At 46.4% G+C, this 18,576-nt stretch overlaps 1 protein-coding gene across 3 annotated transcripts in view; it reads right to left on the bottom strand.

Annotated features, from left to right (window-relative positions):
* SLC35F4 (solute carrier family 35 member F4) overlaps window positions 1-8,760 on the bottom strand; it is a 131,741-nt gene extending 122,981 nt beyond the window's left edge. The window contains exon 1 of one of the 3 annotated variants that reach the window (XM_075501576.1): window positions 8,388-8,760. In XM_075501576.1, coding sequence (XP_075357691.1) covers window positions 8,388-8,490 — 103 coding nt within the window. In that variant the 5' untranslated portion in view covers window positions 8,491-8,760. The remainder of the gene's footprint in view (window positions 1-8,387) is intronic. The other 2 variants (XM_075501575.1, XM_075501577.1) reach the window with 2 other exon arrangements.
* Between the last annotated feature and the right edge of the window lie 9,816 nt (window positions 8,761-18,576).

Genomic DNA, 18,576 nt, shown 5'->3' with positions numbered 1-18,576 from the left:
CATATTGACCCAAGAACTGCCATGCTGGTGCTTGCCTCTCTCTTCCTTCTCCCCAAAAATGTAACTGGAAACTTAAATGAGAATCAAAACAGGCATGGGAGCTCTTCTTGCATCAGACAAAATAGACTGGACAGCTTTGAGATGAGGAACAGCTTTAAGATTGCCAGAAACAGCGTGAAGCATCATCTTCCACCCTAGACCTGAATCCTGCTCCCTTGCCTTAGCTCATAATGAAACCAGCACAGGAGCAAATCAGCTACTCCTTCCTTGTGTCTACAAAAGGACAGCAGAGACACCTTTCTCGCCCCCTCGCTCTGCTACCCCTGATCCGGGCCAGTTGAATGCAGGAAAGGGCAAGTCCATTTTATCAACAGTGTCTGCAAGTGAAGTCTAGGACGAATCAACATGTTTTTAAAGTAATAACAGAAAGGTCTTCCTTCTGTGGCAGATACACTGAGAGCCCGTGATTTGAACACATAATGCATGCCTTTGAATAAATTCACTGTTGCCACTCAAAGTGTCTGGGATGCTCTGACTTACAGCTCCGCCATCAGCGTGTAAGCCATACCCTGGGTATTAGCTAGGCATAACGTTACAGATTCCATCTTCAGGCAGTGAAATCTGCCATTCTGCAGGGGGCCAGCCCAAACTGTGGGCCACCAGGGAGTCCCACTTCACCTTACAGCAAAAAAAAAAAAAAAAAAAATTTTCAGTCTTACTCAGTAGAGCTGGTCCACTTACTTTTGGTGAATAATTTAACCAGTCAGTTAAGCACTTCACTTTTTTCCCCCCACCCTATTCGCATATTTGGCACAAAGAGACAGTAACTTTTTTTGCAGGCATTTTCATTATTCATTATCGTGATCGTCCAGCAGCAGGTTTGTGTGAAAAAATTCCTGCCACCAGTTGTTCAACAAACAGCAAGCCACAAATTCACTTTCATGGGTGAATTCCCATGCAGGTAGCTGAGCAAAAGCCTGTCAATTTCCAAATGTGCACAAGAAATAATTGCAAACTTCTAAAACTGCTAATAAAAAAAGGAGTGCTAGCATTCGAAAGTTTGCTCAGAACCATCTGGCACTTTAGAATATTATTGTACCATATTTAACCTACACCAGAGATGCATCTGCCTGCCTGAGTGGATGTGGAACACAAAGTAAGGGAAGGAGTGCTGGAAGGACAGTAAAAATAAGGGATATGTTTTCTTCACGCTCTGAAAGAATGCCAGGAGCTCATAGCATACCCAGGTCATTTCTTAATGAGCTACATGCAGCAGCAACTCTTTTAGGAAAAAGAAGAAAAGAAGGCAGCATGCAGCTCCATGCTGCCATGATAACAGCAAGCTGAGTGAGCTTAAAGCCACCTCAGGTGAATCGGTGCGAGTGAGGCGAAGCAGCACGCTGCCGGAGAGCCATGCCACAAGGGAGCACGAGGCATAGCCCAGCCATTGCCTGGAGGGCCAGGCAGCAAGGAAGCCTTTCTGTGAGAAGGGCTGGAGCAAATGAGCACGAGAAGGCAGAGGAACTGAAAAGCAGGCAGAGAGCGCATGTAGAAAGCTACCAAGTTACTGAAAGCACCTCTACCAACCTTAGCACCAGACCAGGTTCAGCGCAAGACCTGCTGTGCAGTCACCAGTGGAGGAAGAGATCACTCCATCAAACATTATGGCTTGTTCTGCACAATCTCTGGGAAATTAACATCCCTCCCCCCCACCTGACTGTCTCAACTTCCCCTGCCAAATAGGAGCAGTTTTTCTTAAAATCTTGGCAAACTTCTTTATGAGGCATCTTTAAAGCTTGGGAAATAATTCTTATTTAGATACATAAGACTGGGAGAGACTTTCTGGCCATTAATTTCAGCCTTCTGCTAATTTTCAGCCTTAATTTATTCATGGCCTGTTCATGCCCATTTGTCTGTGTGCCAACATGCCGTTTCAGTTTAAATAACTCTTCTTTCCTACATTTCCCTGTTCATTCTCCCAAAATGTATTTGGAGCAGCAGCCACGTTTCCATCTTGGCTAGCCTACACAAGCCAAGCTCTGTCAGTCCCTCCTTGCAAGGGTATGCTCCCCATCGCCCTGGTCCCCACGGTGTCCTTCCTGACTTAAAATCATCCCTGCTGTTCTCAGTTGTTCAGAACCACACCCGTATGCCATGGCATACTCAGGTACCGCAGTTTCATGGCTCAGCTCCCCAAGGATTTGACCCAGAGGGATCGAATCAGTCCCTGACAAGGCCAAGGACTGAACCAGTTCCCTCTCCTGCCAGCTAATAAGACCCCTCATCCTCCAAAATGCTTTGAGTCCCCAGGTGAAGGGGAGGTCCCACACTCCAGCCACAAGTGCAAGGCTGCCATACTGTCCCTTCCAGCACAAACAGAAATCCACACAAAGCTGGCCCTACTCCATTAAAGAATACATACCTGGTCTTGCCAAAATTAGTGGGCAAAGGAGTATTTATAAAACCTGTTTTGCTGAAAGAAATTATTTCATAAGTTATTGCTACCAGTGCTGATACACAGCCATACTTTTTTTTTTTTTTGCCTGAACAGAGAGACAAGCCGGCGAGGAAGAAGCAACTACAACAGGACTGCATCCCATGCCGTGACATCCACTTGTGCCCCCAGAGCTGGTGGGGAAAAAGATTGTTAAATCTACAGTTTGCAATCCAGCCCCCCCTGCAGCACACCCTTCCTAAAAGAAGAGCCAGGAATAACTCTCCTATGGAAAATTCCTGTCCAGTAGGGAAAGGAAGGGCTTTGAAATAAAGCTTGTTCCAGCCCAGGCTGACATCTGGAGTCCCTGCAACCCAAACACTATCAGGTGGTACAGGAGCTGCTGCCACAACTGCTAAAGCAGCCCTGAGACTTCTTCAGGTCATGCAGAGGCCGATTCAGACACCACTGCCTCCTTCCCAGACCTCCTGAAACACAGCTCAATGAAATCAGCCTCATCCACCAAAAATTTCAAAGCACCTTTCCTCAACCGCCCCTTTCCCAGTCTCTCCCATTGTGCATGCTCTGCACAGAGAAAACGAGGGCTCTGCGAACTGCTGGAGAAGCAGCTGGGTGCCTCCAGTAAACAGACTGAGACTTTGTTCCTCTTGCTGGAAGTGACAAGCCACCAGGAGAGCACGGTGTTCAGTAAGCACGGAGATGATCTCGGTTTGCCATGTGATTCGTACTGCAGCAGAGCTGCTGGCACAGCTGCTGTAATAACCAGAAGAAAATTCCATCCCATGTTTCGGAGTTAGATTTCCTTTCCCCTCCACAGCCTTTTACTCTGCTCGGAGAGCTAAAGTGCCAAGCCACTGATGCTGGCTCAGCGTGCTTGTAATCCCAGTCTTATTAAGCAAAGCAATTAAGCATGGACTTAACTTTAAACACATTGTCAAAGCCCGGTGGCTTAGTGAAAGTTCAGACTTAAGCAGATGCTTAAGTTCATTGCTGACTTGAGGCTTAACTTGCCAATTTAAACCACAAAACCTTACTTGAGCTGTTCTAGGGAAGTAAGAAAACACAAAGCTTATTCTCTTCAGCAACTATGCCAAGGTTAAGGACAAGTTCAGCATTTCTCCCCAGGTGCCAAGCACCACTAAGGACACACACTGCTGTAAGAGCTTTCCAGCTCCCTGGGAGACACGTCTGATCATGCAGGTGCACCAGAGGAGCAGTCACCCAGTATCACACTGCGTGCCCAGGAACACAGCCGACAACCCCACTGCTGCATTGACACCAGATACCACCCTCTGCTTCTAGTAGCCTACACGACGCCAGGGTTTCAAGGCAGGGCTGGAGGAAAGGAGAAGGGGAGCTCGAAGCAGCATGGGACAATGTACAAATGTTTAAAAGTCTAGCAAGTGCCTGCTGAAGGTTGTCATTCATGGCCTGCTGCGGTGGGAATCAAGCCCTCCAGATCTGCATGAGAGATGCCAGAAGGGTAGAAATAAGCTTTACTTATTGAGAGAAACTCTCCAAGCATGATGAAAAAGAGAAGGTGATGGCCCACATAAAGAGCTAGGAGAACAAGTGCAGCCACTGCATTTTCAGTACAGTTATGCTGTTCTTGTCCGGGCCTGAGAAAACTGCATTACAGAAATGCAGATGATGCTGAGAGCCAGGACAAGAGCTAAAACTTTGTGGATGGTGAAAAGAGCTCCAGCAAAAAGACATTCTACAGGCAGAAACTGCTTGACTTGGAGGTGGACTTGGTGAAGCTGATGAAGATTAGAGATGAGAAGCTTTGGCTGGAGCAGTTTTAATTCTGTGGAAGGCACAGAAAAGGTGTTAGGACAGACTTGAAGGAAAGGAACTTTGTAGTGTGAAAGTAAAAAAGCTTTCAGTACTGAGATGAAAGGCAGATGGGGTGGCAGTTGGAAAGAGTCAAAAAAGAAAGAAAAAAAACCCCAAAAAATAAAAACCATACATACTCTTAAGACTGGAGACACTAAACATGATTGTATCACCAGCAAAAAGTAAGAGAAGAATAAGTTATGCAAAGATCAGGCAAAGTTATGGCAAAGATCAGGAGAGTGAATAGCGTTTCCCACTGTTTGTATAGATGGAAAAGCTGGATCAGACCAAATGACAACGCACACGTTGAAACATGAAGCCAAGGGGTCATGAACATGGGAGCACATCTGCAGCCCCAGGTCAAAGGCTGAAGCCTCTGTTCTACACCAGCACCATGCCCTAGGAAATTATGGAGTAACTTTGAAGAAATTTACTGGATGAGAGACACAGCCCCTTTTCCTTCTCTCAGAAGCCAGAGACCTCATACATACTCTGTACATTTTAAATGCAGGAATTGAGGGATGAAGCCATGCATCCAAAGGTACAGGGTGACTGGGATCGGGAAGAGCCCTTTTCATCTCAGGAACAGGCTGGGGGGGGGGGGAACCCATCATATCTTCCTCCAGTTCCTGGGACTTATTATGTAGGATAGGGGGGTTTTGTGCAATATACATGGATGCAAATACTAGACCAAAATACATGCTTCTGCTTAATCAGATGACTTACAGATAAATAAACAAGGTATTTTCCTTCTTTAACAGCTTTTTTTTAAGGATAAATAAAATTATAAAAGTGACTGACTTAAAATTAACAAAAGAATCATCATATGCACATTCCCAAGTCTGAAGTAGGTTAGCACACACAAATATAGAAGATGAAGCAAAAGTCTCTAGAAGATACTGCAGTTCTCTGTAATAACAGCTCTTGTACACTACAGATCTCTGACATGAGATTTCAAGACAATTTGTGACCCGTCTTTAGCTTTCACACACAGAAACCTAGGCACGATCTCCTGTTAAACCATGGAACACATGCCAATCCACTAAGGGAGGGATGTAAATCATCTGTGCAATTCACAGACCCTTGGGCTTTTTCTGTCATTTTCCAGGACCCCCCAAGAGTCAGCAGAACAGCAGCCACCCACCCCCTGCCTCCACTTTTCCTCATCAAGAGAAACTTGCCTGTCCCTAGCTGGGCACAGCAGGCTGGGGACAAAGAGGAGCCTCAAGGAAGATGGTGATCATCAGCAGGCTGTCATAATCCAAATAACATCCCCATCTGCTGCCTGGCCAGCTCCCTGATCAGACCCGAGGGATACCCAGGAAGCAGACAGTACAAAGCCATCCTGGGACAACAGCTCATCCTCAGCTGCCCTCTTCCTCAGGCACCCTTCAGACCCAGGCAGGACCAAGGTGACAGTGTAAGCAGATGATTGTATATGCTACAGGTTCAGGCACAACGGCTCCTCTGCCACTGGGGTGGGTAGGGATGCAACCTACCTGAAATTTTGAGCACATTGCATGCCACCAGCACACTGCTCTCCAGCAAAAGGCACCGGCATTGTTTAGTTGCACTAAAACTGTGTTTGGATAGCAGTGACAAAATCATGCCCTCACCAAAATAAACTGAGATGTCAAGTACATTAATAATTAGTTGTACAAACTTCCCACCTTCAGTGTTTACATTTTGGCAGTGCTGTAGCTGAACAATTAGCTAGCGGAAGAACTGTCAAAAGCACTTTGAAGCAACACCACTTGAAGACAATACTTCAGCCTAGACACAGGAATGGAGTAAGATCACCAAGCCAGGGCCTCCAAGAGTGACTCTCGCTGCCTCAGTGTCAGGAGGCTGTATGTTCAAGGTGCCTGAAGGATGCCTGTTTTTTTCCCCAGGTAGGGGCACAACATCTTCATGAAAATCCTAACACATTACAGCACTTTATAAACCCAAACACATAGCCACGAGGATAAGGTAGTCATTTGCCTACTGCAAGCACTCCAAAAATTATGATGATGGTTCCAAAACTTATGAGACTGCTTTAAAAAGCATTCATAGTTTAGAAGGGCTGCACGCTTTTCATTTATTTACCTGAGGGCATTTGAGTGTTGGGATACCTCTGGCTTACGCACTTCCAGTTTTCCTCTTTAAGCAGGATGACCACAAATTTTGCTTGTTTTCTTCAAGCAGCAAAACCTGAAATACTAATCACCTTTTTTTTTTTTTTTTGCCTCAGCACCCAGTCTACAGCAAAGGTGCAAAAGGCTAGGAGATTTGCAATAAAATCCCAAGAGTCAGCACTTTTGAAAGCCTTGGCCTCCCCCAACATGCCTTATCTAATTTTAAGCAGATGCAATTTGTAGCATCTGCAGAACCTGGTCCTGGACTAAGAAAGCTTTTCTTTGTCTGGTCAGTCCTCTCCTGGCCTCCCCAATGCACCTATGCAGAGTCACTTGCATTGCCAACACTGAATTCAGGTCTGCATTTTGATAGAGAGTGGGAGTGTTGCTGCAGACTGAAAAATTGCGTTCTGCCACTGAAGCAAACTTGCGACAAAGTATTAAGGCAGTATCCTCATCCTTCTCTGCTAAGTCTGTAGAGATCCTCTAGAGCCACTGCAGAATTTGGGACACAGGTCCCACCTAGCTCAGACTTAAATAGTCCCTGGACTGTCATGCAGCCATTCCTCCAGATTGCTCTTGAGCTTCTTCCCACCACCTCTGGCTACAGACAAACCAACTGACCTCACCAAATGATCATAGCACCTGCCATGCTGTTAGCATGCTGCGAATAACAGCTGAATAAAACCACCATGCTTGACTGTTTGCTTTTTCAGCTGACCATTACACAAAGGAATTTTTTTGTTTTTTAAGTAGTTTCAATGCATGGCTTTCCTCCATCATAAAAAGCTCACAGACATGTTTGTCTGATATTAGCAGTTTATTAATTGTGTTTTGGTTTATCGCTTTATTAGAGCTGGAGAGCACTGCACTGCCTGTTCTGGAAAGCAGTTCACCTCCTCTGATTCCAAGGGGAGTTTAAATACACAGAAGAAAGTCTGCTCCTTAGTGCTCACCTCACTAAAGTGGGGTTTTTTTGCCTTTCCTTCCCCCCCCCCACACACACTTTGCCTCCATTCCCCTTTTGCTTTTTAAGCTGTGGCATGTCGTAGCTTTTGGAAACTGCAAAGCAACTATTAGACAATAAAACCCTAATGCATTCATTTCCTCAGTGGTAAAAATGAATCATTTCTTTCATTAGCCTAACTTTCCCCATTAAATAGCTCTACAGAGCACTGGGACAGCCACAGTTTCAGAGAAACCCACTAAGGTTCTCCCAGCTGCTAGAAACCCGCTGCTCCTAATTAAAACTTCAAAAGCAAAAATAGTTATTTCTGCAAGGACCAACTGCTTTAATTTCAGCTGCTTCTTTTAACGCCAAAAAAAAAAAAAAAAAACCCAAGCCCCCAAAAAACCCACCCAACACCAAACCCCTAAACCACGAGTGTCTCGTATTAAAATGGCACGAAGGAAAACCCCTCAGTAACTCCCCACTTTTCTGGAATAATCTAATTAGTTTTGTGAGGAAGATGAATAATCCAGGAGCTTCACGCTGAAGCGGCCGCCCGGGGGGACCCACCGCGACCGAAACTTTCCCGGTGCGGCGCGGAGCACCCGGTGAGCGAAACCCCCCTGCGGAGGTGGGCGGGGGGGCAGGTGGTGGAAATAAAAAATAAACCTAAAAATGACAACGAAAGATCCCCGCAACCCTCCTGAGCGCCGGCTGCAGGATGGAGCCCCAGGCGCCGAAGTTGCGCGGCGAAACGCCGTCCCCCCCCCCTCCCGCCACGCTCCTCCACCGGCGACCCGGCCGCCGCCGGCCCCCCCGGCCGCAGAGCCAACGGCTCGCCTGGCCCACCGCGTCTCCTCAGGGAGAGCCGGGCAGGGAGCCGCCCTTGGCCCCACACACACACCCCCCGAGGGGTGGGGAGGGCATTTTGGGGAGCCACGGGCACCCTCAGGGCTCTGCCGCCACCTCCCCCCCCACACACACACACACCCCTTTGCCAAGGGCCGGGAAAGGCAGGAGGGCGCCTTACTTTTCTGGCTGGAGTAGCCCGGGTAGTATCCATAGTAGCCCGTGATCCGCAAGATCCTGTCCTCGATGGTGGCCACGCCGTTGGGTGCTGCCTTCCCATCCATAGGAGGGCGGGAGCCGCGCGCGGGGCGGCCGGGCGGGACGCCGAGCCGAGCGGAGCCGAGCCGAGCCGGGCCGGGCTGGCAGGAGAGGAGGAGGAGGAGGAGGAGGAGGAGGAAGGCGGTGCGGGCACGGCCGCCGCAGCTTGCGGTGCTGCCGGGGCGCTCGCTCTGACTCCGCCGCCTGGTGCAGGACGGGCTCCGCAGCGCGGCGGCCCGCGCCCAGCCCGGCCTCTCCCCCCCCGCCCGCCCTTTCCCGCCCAGCACCCGGCGGGAAGCGGCGGTGCGGAGGGGAGGAGGGGTACTTCTGTCGTTATTTGAAGGCGGAGGTGGGGGGGCTGGCTTTTCTGGGCCGCAGCTGAGGCGGGAAGGGGGTGTGAGGGCCGCCTCGGTGCCGCCAGCGGTATGAGGGGTCTCTCCTCAACGCGGCGGGCCCCGGCTCAGGTGACTTTGGTCTGTGTAAAGAAACCCTGGTGCCACCCTGTTCCTGCCAAGCCCCCCAAATCCTCCCCAGGCTGGTGACTGCCCAAGGGACACGGTTGTCTGTGCAGTTGAGGGGGGGTGACTCTGGCTTGCGGGATGGTCAGCGCTTCCCCACGCGCTGGTACCTCACGCGCTGGTACCTCAGGGCTTGACATTGTTGAGGGACATGTCCTGAAATGGTACCTGCAAACCACAGACCTGCAGGTCGAGATCTTCAGATCTGTCCTCCCAGGGGCTGCCCGCAGATGTCAGAGATAGGATCGAGGCCAAATTTGGCCTCAGAGGACTGAGGGGGGAAGGTTTCACCAGTATGTGCTGTCCGTGTCCCGCCAGAGGAGCCTGTGGCTCTGCGTGTCACTCGGGGGCACACCGCCTCAGGGGTGGCAGCTGTCCTGTCCCCCGCTCCAGGGAAGTTCAGAGGAGGAGAAGGGATACCTGCCCTCTGCCACCCAGGCAGGTTGTACAGCTGCTCTAAGATTTATCCATAGGATGTCCTCTAAATCTTTGCCTGCATTTGAAAAAAGAGGTGAGAAATTCACCATTTGGCTCTGTAACTCATTAGTAACAATCAGGCTTTGAATTACTTGACTTAATCCTGCTACTGGTCCTTGTTATGCTTCTCTGCTAGACTGAAATCATTAGTAACTAGCCTTTTTTTCTCCAAGATGTACTTCTATCTAGTAATCTACTCACTTTTTTCCAGCCCTTTCATTGTTTTGTGGCTCTTTCATACCTTATCTTCACCTACTCTGTCCAGCCATTTCCATTAACTGGTGCATGGAGAACCTGGTCAAGCCATTTCATATCCCTTGCTTCCTCCTCTGTTCACATTCATTCTTCTCCCTTCCGTGCTTGGCTAAATAAGCTGATGGCACAAAACAGCCTTTTATGAGCACAAAAAAATAATAGGTGTATTAAAAATAGCCGTTGCTGTGGCTTTGCATGGGGAGTCATTAGCTGGTTAGTGTTCATACGGTGCTTTGAAGATCAATGTTTTCTGGTGTATGAATGCAGGTATAATAAATGCACTTAAGATATTAAATACTCTTTTGATCTTGATTGTGTCTCCTGCCACGCTGCTAGGTAATACTAAGGGCAGCTACAAATCAGTGATAAATCAACCACCTATAACTCAGGAATTCAAGGCATAGCGCATTTCACAGCTTCTTCGTCCCCTTTTAGGCTAGCTATGAAACAAGATTAGTGACTTCTCATGTTTTTCAATGTATAGATTTTTTTTGTATTTGTCCAACAGAAGCACAGACTCCTACATGGTGAATTTACACCAACTGACAACAGACATTTTACTTCTGATCTGTGGAGTGTTATAAGCAGCCTGCATCCCTCCAGGATTTCACAGACCGTGGGACAGAAGTGGCTGAGAGCCAGACCATGTATTAGTTGGCTTTGAGAGGTGCCAGGTCAGTAGGAGCTGGTAAGGCTCTAACCCCTTCTGCAAGATTAAAATTCTCTGTCCTAGTTAGGGAAGCACAGTTGATGCAAAAATCACTTGCCTGGTGTGGAATCTCTGAATAAACCACAAGTCCCCCCCTTCCCAATTTCGCCTCCAGTGGGAGTTGGTGTTATGAGAACATTACCAGCATTGATCTCAGCTTCAAAGTCAAATTTGGGGACTTAAAAGTGTTACTTTGCAGAGAAGGAAAGAAATGACTGGTTCATTTGAAGGTTAAACTAATATGCCCAGAAACAACTCTAAGCTTCAAATTCTTTCCAAACACCTTAGTTCTGGCTTAATTTTTCATCTCCTCTCTTCCTTTTATCCCTAGGCTTTCAAGGACATGCTGTGCATGTTTAAACATCACTAGATGATAATATAAGCAAAGCCATTCTTGAAATTGCTCCTGACTATGGTTCCCTTCCAACATCACTCTATGCAATAGATGCGCAATGGTACCCTCTGTCTCTTTGAAAGCTTATAATGAATTGCAGCTTCATATTGTTTCTGAATTCTTACTATGCTGACAATTACTCTTTTAAGAAAAATCAAGCAAATAATTGCTTTTTCTGCAATTAGGCTTTTTGCAGGTTATGGTTAAAGGAGTGCAGAGGAAGCCTAGCTGAGTAAGATGTATGAACTACCATTTATTACCAAGAAAAAGACACTTACATGATTAGAGGCACATGGGGACTTATTTGTTTCATCTTTTCAAGTTAACAGGCCCATCAAAGTCGCTAGTTGCATAAATATGCTAAAGTGATTTTGCAGAGAGATTTGTATATTTACCACTGTCTGACTAACATCTAAGGGTTGATAAGAAAAGAGCTTTCAAAGCAGCAATTTAACCTGGAGCTTGTTGTACAGGTTGAATTTCCCCCAGACTCTACAAATGGGTATCTTTCTCTAGAGGAAGAAAGAGACTTATACCATTAATGGCCACAGAATTTGGCCAGTTTTTCAAAAAAACATATTTAACTCCAGGCCATATGTTTGCAAAAAATAACCTCTCGAGTGAGAGAACAATGTAAATGTCTCCTGATCATCTTGCTGATTCTGCAGACAGACAGTCCCAGTGTCTTTTTTGCTGTTCACAGCTTTCCCAGACAGCCTCAAATAGAAAGGAACAAGAGTCTGGGTATATTTCACAGCTGCCTTTCAAATCCCACTGGATGGTGCTGTCATGAAACAGCGAGTATCCTCACATGAGTAGAGCCTGAAGGTCTGCTGTTTTCTGACCACATCAGCTCTGGTTCTTTCTCCATGAGGCAAGAGACATCTTTTCTTCCTTTTCAGTTCCTTATTTATGTTGCAAGATACCCTAAAGACCCAACGGTGATCAAAGCTCAGTAGGTCCCCACGTTGGACAAACGGCCCAAAGGATTTACGGAACGACACGGGGAAAGAGGGACAGTAAAAATGCTTAGAGCTGAAGCGACTGCCTGAGATCCTAAAGCAGATCAACCGCAGGCTTAGAGGATTACAACCCAGTTCGCCTGTTTCCCATGCCAGTTCCTTGTCCTGCTCCTTCACTGCTTCATCCTCGTCCACGTACCTCCCCAGCCCACCTGAGGTGAGAGAAAGGGGCAATTTCTGTCCATGAACAGAGGTTACTGCCAATCCTGCCGTCTCATCTCTTTGAGGAGGTTCTGACCTAAGCTGTTATCAGTAGTGACCTGTAAAAAACACAGGCAGCTTTGGTCTGTCGGTGCGTTTCTTTCTGAATGCAGCTTACCTATGAGCCTGTGAACATGTGAAAAAAGACCACAGCGAGGAATCCTTAATGCCAAGTGATTATTTTAAGTGAAAAATTCATTACAAGGTGATCATTCCAAATTAACTGTTTTCATTCCAATATACTACTGTTTTTTAAACAAGAATGTGTCACTTCGACTTGGACTGCAACTTAAAAAGCCATGGCAAATAGGACTTCTCTCATGTCAGCTGGAGAAAATTATTTTGCGTGTTATGGGCCCAGTTCTCCTCTCAGACAAGTCATGCTGGCGTAAAGCTAGCATAAACATGAAGAAGCTGGCCCCATAGATAGGGAAAACAAAGTCTGTAGTGTTTAAAGTTCCTCTAATTGTCCTCTCAAGTGGTGCCCATGAAAGTCACTGGAGCATAGCCAGTTCCTGCGCACTCTGCCTCACACCCACCAGGGATGAAGGATGGACTAGCCTCTCCATTGACATCAAGGTCAGAGAGGACTCTGACAATATGAAACCATTTAGTGTAAAGATGCCTGAAGCTGGCAGCTTGGTTTTAAGAGCTTTTCCCCTCTGTTTGAAAACTGGGGAGGTTCCAGCTTGGAACAAAATTTGAAGTCCAGTTCCAAAATATTTCAGAGCATCACCAGATATTAAAAGGTTTTGATTTAGCAATGAGCTAGGCAGCTTTTTTGATGCCAGTTGATTTCATTGAAGGGAGGCAGAACAAGAAACAATCAATTCTTTGTGAAACTAAGGCGCAAAGATTATATTAAGGATAGAGGAGAAAGCTGCCAGAAAAATAACAACAGGAAAGTTGAAGAACAAGGAAGAGAAATGAGAATGTGTGGGAAAGAAAAGAACAGAAAGAAAGAGAAATTTTGAAAAAGGAGGAGGCCGGCAAGCGAGATGCGTCCATGCAGAGACTGGAACAGTGACAATCTCAGCTAGAAAAAAAATGTCTTTCCTGATCCCAAACCAGGCTGTGGTTTTCACTCCTGGAAGGGGAACAGCCTACACCCAGCCCTTAGAGCTCACCCGCGCTCCGAGCCTGCAGCAGGGCAGGGGGCGAGAGGAGACACTGCCAGGGCTGAGCACACCCCTTCCATGGGCAGTGCCTGAAGAAATGGCTTATGCACATTTTTTCTTGCTGTGCACCTGTAGTCCAGACAGCAGCACAGCTTTAAACAGTCCCCATGCTACAAAGCAATTTGTATGAATATGTCCATGCTCTGATCCCCTTGGGGCACTAGGAGACAGAGGGGTAGTTAGCATTTGCCCCCAGGATGTGTAAAAATGCAAGCCCCTAGCTCTGTACATTTATTCTAACTAAAGCTAGCAAAAAAAGGAGCTATCAGGGCACTCATCATTTTTGTTTCCAAATAGCGAAGGGAGGTAGTTATTCCTCTGAGCCCATGCTCTCAAACATTTCTTGGAAACATTTATTTAGCAGTAGCACTGCCAATTTATTGACAGCTGTTTCAAAGAGAGGGGAAACAGAGAAGAGCCTCTGTCCAAATTGCAACTGGTTGTTGCAGGTATTTGCTCCCTAAGGGTCATCCAAGGCACCTCTGCTCATTCTCAATGTCAAAAAAAAAAAAGAAGAACGGTTACAAAACTCCCTACAAATGCAAATAGTACATGGCTATCACTTAAGATGGGCTGAGACCCGTTTTTACCAAGTAGTGACCATGCCTTTTTCCTTCCCTCTTTGATGGTTAGAGTTAAGCTCATTTACAGCAGCTGGCAGACTGGTTTATACCCATTGCTCTACTTTTTCAACTCCCACTTCTTCAGCAAGGTCTGAAAATGATGAATGGCCACAACTAGGTTCTTGTGCTGTTTTCAGTAGAGTTATGACCATATAGACCAGCAGTAGATCTTTCTTGGGAGCAGTGAGAATTGGGGTGGACAAAGTCTGGCTGGACTTTCAGATTCCAGTCTGACTGCAGTGGCAGGGATAGGGAAAGGAAATCATTATTTGTAGAGAAAACAAGGTACTTTTTGGAATAAATCTATGATGCTATTTCCAAAGAACCACTTTCCTCCTAATGCCTGCCCTTCCCATTCAAACCAGGATTTGATCTCTGAACAGTCTTCAGCATTCGGAAGGCAAGGAGGAACTGGAGTTCTACACTGTGACTCGGGAATCAGCTGTGATGGGACCCACACTTCCATGATTTCGTGTACTTCCTGTCTCGGGATTTGGAGGCTGGTATCATTGGAATGTGAACACGCTGATGCACTGACATGGGACAATACTGAGCTCATGATTCAGTGTCAGAAATCTCCTCTGCCCTGCGATCTTCTGTGCCAGTTTTTCAATTGCTTTTGACATCAGCAGGAAGCACAGCAGGACCCACAACGAGCAACACGCCGTTTAACACATGCAAGAAATCTGCAACAGTGAGCAGTTTTACAAAGCCGCTTTCTTGTGGATGATAAAGCCCTGCCTCTTTCAATAGGTCTGCACCAATGGTGTTTTGAGGAGATAAGAATTCATGAAAAGTGGCATGAAAAACTCAAAAATCTCTACTACCTCCTGGTGGCAGAGATTTGCTCTCTGTGTACACAGAAAAGATGCTGATGGAATGACGTCTGATCACCTGACATCATTGTAAAGATTTTGGTGCCTTCAGATCAGCTCTATAACCCCTAAAAACTCCCAGTGAGACATAACGTATTACCTGAGCCACAGATGTCCAGTCTATCCTCAGCTTTTCCTTCCCACGCTTCTCCCTGCCTACATCAAATCAATTCCTTTAGGGTGCTCCACACTCTGGCCAGTTAAATGAGAAAGAAAGATCTCCTCCTCTACCTCCTTTCTTTTGAATATCTTGTGCTGGAGATCACTTTGGAGAAAGTGATCTCCTCTCCAGACTCACTCCCAAAAGCATGGAGATTAAAACAAGCAATGTGACTTAGCCCCAGCAATAAAATCAGTCCTGTCCCCTGGCTGTCACATGTCCTTTAGATCAATATGCTATAGAAGGATAGAGGGTCCTTCTGATGTCCTAGACTGATCTGTACCTGATGCCTAAAGAGAGGAGTAGCCTTACTGATCGTCTCCTGCCCAGGGATGAGCAGCTGGATGATACGGATGAGTGTGCCCCCAGGACTCTCCAGTCCCAGCTCTGAAGAGAAGAGCTCGCAGCTACTCCCCAAGGACCCTTTGTGCCCAGTCTCCCATCACACAGGTTGCGCTTTCACTCCAGAAGGCTTCTTAATATGAGTCCACTCCACTTCTTAATGCAAGTTGAGGCTCAATTAATTGACCTGAACATCATCATCTGGTGTCATTTAAGATGCCATGGGGCGTCTGAGAAAACTGCAGAACACTGGCAGGTATAACAGAGGATATAAGGAGATGGTATGGTTCTGTGCTGGCAGCTGGAGGCTGTGAAGGGTTTCATAGCACATCCCAAATGGCTCTGAAGTTTTGTGCGAATCAAGCCCTCAGTGTCACCACTAAATAACTGTGTGACTTGACTTGGAAAAAAAAGTCATCTTGATGCTTCTAAAGGCAGGGGTGCATCCTGAGTCATGTATACTTCCAGGAGGCAGAAGAGTGGGCTGTTGCATTGTCCCAAGGCTGACAGATTTGCTGACTGCATGCTTTGAGTTCTCTGAATTACACCTGGGAGGGTGTAGGGCAGCACAACTCAACAGAGGCCAACGGCAAGCACTCAGGTAAGCTGAGTAAGTGTGCGTGTGTGTGTGTGTGCATATCTCCCTTGGAAACATGCTGGCCAGTCAGAAGGATGAATTATGTGGAGAAAGCAAGGCCTCCCAGGCTTGGGACAGTACCTTCAGCTGTGCTCTGCTTTCCCTGCTTGCCTCAGGAGGTTGAGTACATCACCCTTTGCAGGACTACAACTGCAAGCTGAGCCTTTTTGCTTTTAGGAATGAGGTTTTTATGGTGTGAACTGTCTGCGAAGGTGAAGTTGATTTTTATCCTTTTCTTTCCATCTGTTTACCGTGCTGGGCTAAGTCGAGCAGATTGCAATTGGTCTTTTTCTGCCCAGCCTCAGCACGCTGACTTTGTCGTGTCGCCAAGCAGTGTTGACATACCTAACTCCTCTCCAGAAGGACCTCATGAAATCAGATTCCCTGGATTTCCTCCAGTCAGGTTTGTCATGTTTTTGCCCCTTTATTGTGTGACAGATCTGGCTGGAGCTCCACGCACCCTCCTCTTTGGGCTCATACCTGCCACATTTGTAGCCCAGCACTGTGAACTCTTTTCTGCCCCACAAGTGGACGCATAGGACTTGTGATCTGCTGCTGCTGCTGCATATGTAGTCCCTGCAGCAGCACAGCATCACACCCAAAGAGCCTGCCAAAGGAGCCCAGCCACCTTCCCCCAACGAACACAATGAACTTGACCTAACCTCCTTATCCAGGTCTCATCGCATATTGCAGCCCCATTACCCAGAGTATTCAGTCCTGTTTCTGTCATATGCCTCAAATCTGGGATCTCTCATGACAAGACATTACAAACAAAACTGGAAGGGTCTGGCCAGTACCCTAAAACATTGTGAGCTTTTTCCATAATATTTGCTGCAATGCATATTTGGAGACTTCATTTTTCTGCCTTTGCAGCTACTTCATAGCCATGGGAGAAAACTTACATCAGCTAACACTTTCTCTGCAGGATCAGTGGGTGAAGTCTGGTTTTTAACACCTGGTTTCTCTCTGGAATCTCCTTGGATTAGATACATATGTAGGAAAAAGAAATCTGGTGTCCCGCTCCCTCTGCTGGTACAATTTTTCAGCCATTACTTTGTACCAAAGGCAAAGCTGTTCAAGTGCTCTGTTTTCCAATGCCTAACCTGGCTCTGCTATTTGAAGATCTATCACTATGTCCAAGGAGAAAGCTTCGGAGGGACAGCAGATCTCTTTTGCAAACAGTTTTCTAATTAAATCCAGGTTGTTCCCAGATGGCACTGAATGTTTTATGGCTGCCACTGAACTTTCTGCTTGAGCTCTGCTATTTGGAGATTTATTTCTGTGTCCATAGAGAGACCTGCTGCTACCCAAACTTTTCTGCTGGTATTTTTTCCTGCTTCCATAAGCATTTCAAAATTCACATGTATCACCACATCAATTCCCTCAAGATCACCTAGCCTGCTGCTTGTTTCATTTTAGTGCTTCAGCCATTAGAGGTAGGATCCCAATGTGCACATCTCATTCTCCCCTTCTCATTGACATTGTATTCCAGACTGCTAACAAGCACTGGGCAATCCTTTCAGTCTGATATTCTTATTTAGAATAAAGCCTCTTATGCCACGTTTGTCAAATGCCACACGTCTGTTCAAAATCGGGTAGAAAATGAGGTACGTTGCCTGTTACCACTAAGCACAACCAGGGATGTCTCTTCCAGAGGCCTGGACCAGGTGTGCATCTCCAGCTACTAGTGTGCCGGAGGATTACTCCCACCATCAAGAGCCCCAGGGATCATAAAACCATTGAAAGCTGCACCTGAAACAGCATCTCCAGAGGTCATTGCAGCCAGGTCTTCCTCCTGGTTGGACAATCAGCTCTACCCGTAGCCACTCTGTACCTAAAAAGACTCCCACAACAGAGCCCATCCAACCCCAGAGCACCAGGGAATCAGTCCTAGATGCTGTGTTGTTAAAAAATCATTTCCTTTCTTCCTCTTTATCGCAATACCCCATTCCAATTCTTGTTACTTCAGTTTTATTATGCGAGATATAATCAAATGTGACCTATAGGGCCAGAAGGAAAATGGCAATATGATTCTTCCTTTAACAATCCCACATATTGAAGTCATTTAAATACAATCTTTGGTGTTTACATGATCAGAGTTTGGCTTGTGTATCTGACGGGGCTTGTCAAATATCAGCACAGAGCAACATATTCTGCAGCCAGAACAAGCTGTCATATTGAAATACTGACCCAGATAACATCAAAACTATTTGCTATTCATCACATAAATAATTATATCTTTCATCAGGAACAGAGCCAGCTGTTAATGTCTTTAGCTAAATATATTCTCTTTAAATTGTAGTACTTTTTTCTGTTTTCCAAAGTACTGCAACTTGCCATGAACAACGTTTTCAGTGTCTGGTGATGATTAATTTTCTGCTGCTCCCTCTTGCACTATTTGAATCTTTATCTTTATGAGAACCCAGTATTTTTCTTTACTCAAAAAGAAGAAATGCTCAATTCTTGTCAAACACTGCTGGCAGCATCAGTTTTCAATGATAAAAATGGTGCTTGGGGTGGCACTGAGACCTACTTGAAAGAGTGCCACAGAGCACTGGCTCTGTAGAAGGGCGCTTTTTTTTTTTTTTTTTAATATGATAGCCCAATGATATTTGGCAGAAGTCATGCTGCAGGGCAGGAAACCTTCCCCTATCAAAGCCAAGGTGGTGCTGGGTTTCTGTTTGAAGTGTAATATGGAACGGACACATTTGGTAGCATAAA

This window comes from Mycteria americana, chromosome 5, assembly GCF_035582795.1.
Source record: "Mycteria americana isolate JAX WOST 10 ecotype Jacksonville Zoo and Gardens chromosome 5, USCA_MyAme_1.0, whole genome shotgun sequence".
NCBI classification, from domain to species: domain Eukaryota; kingdom Metazoa; phylum Chordata; class Aves; order Ciconiiformes; family Ciconiidae; genus Mycteria; species Mycteria americana.
Note: the sequence above shows the minus strand (reverse complement) of the source record. Positions and strands in the feature narration are given on the sequence as shown.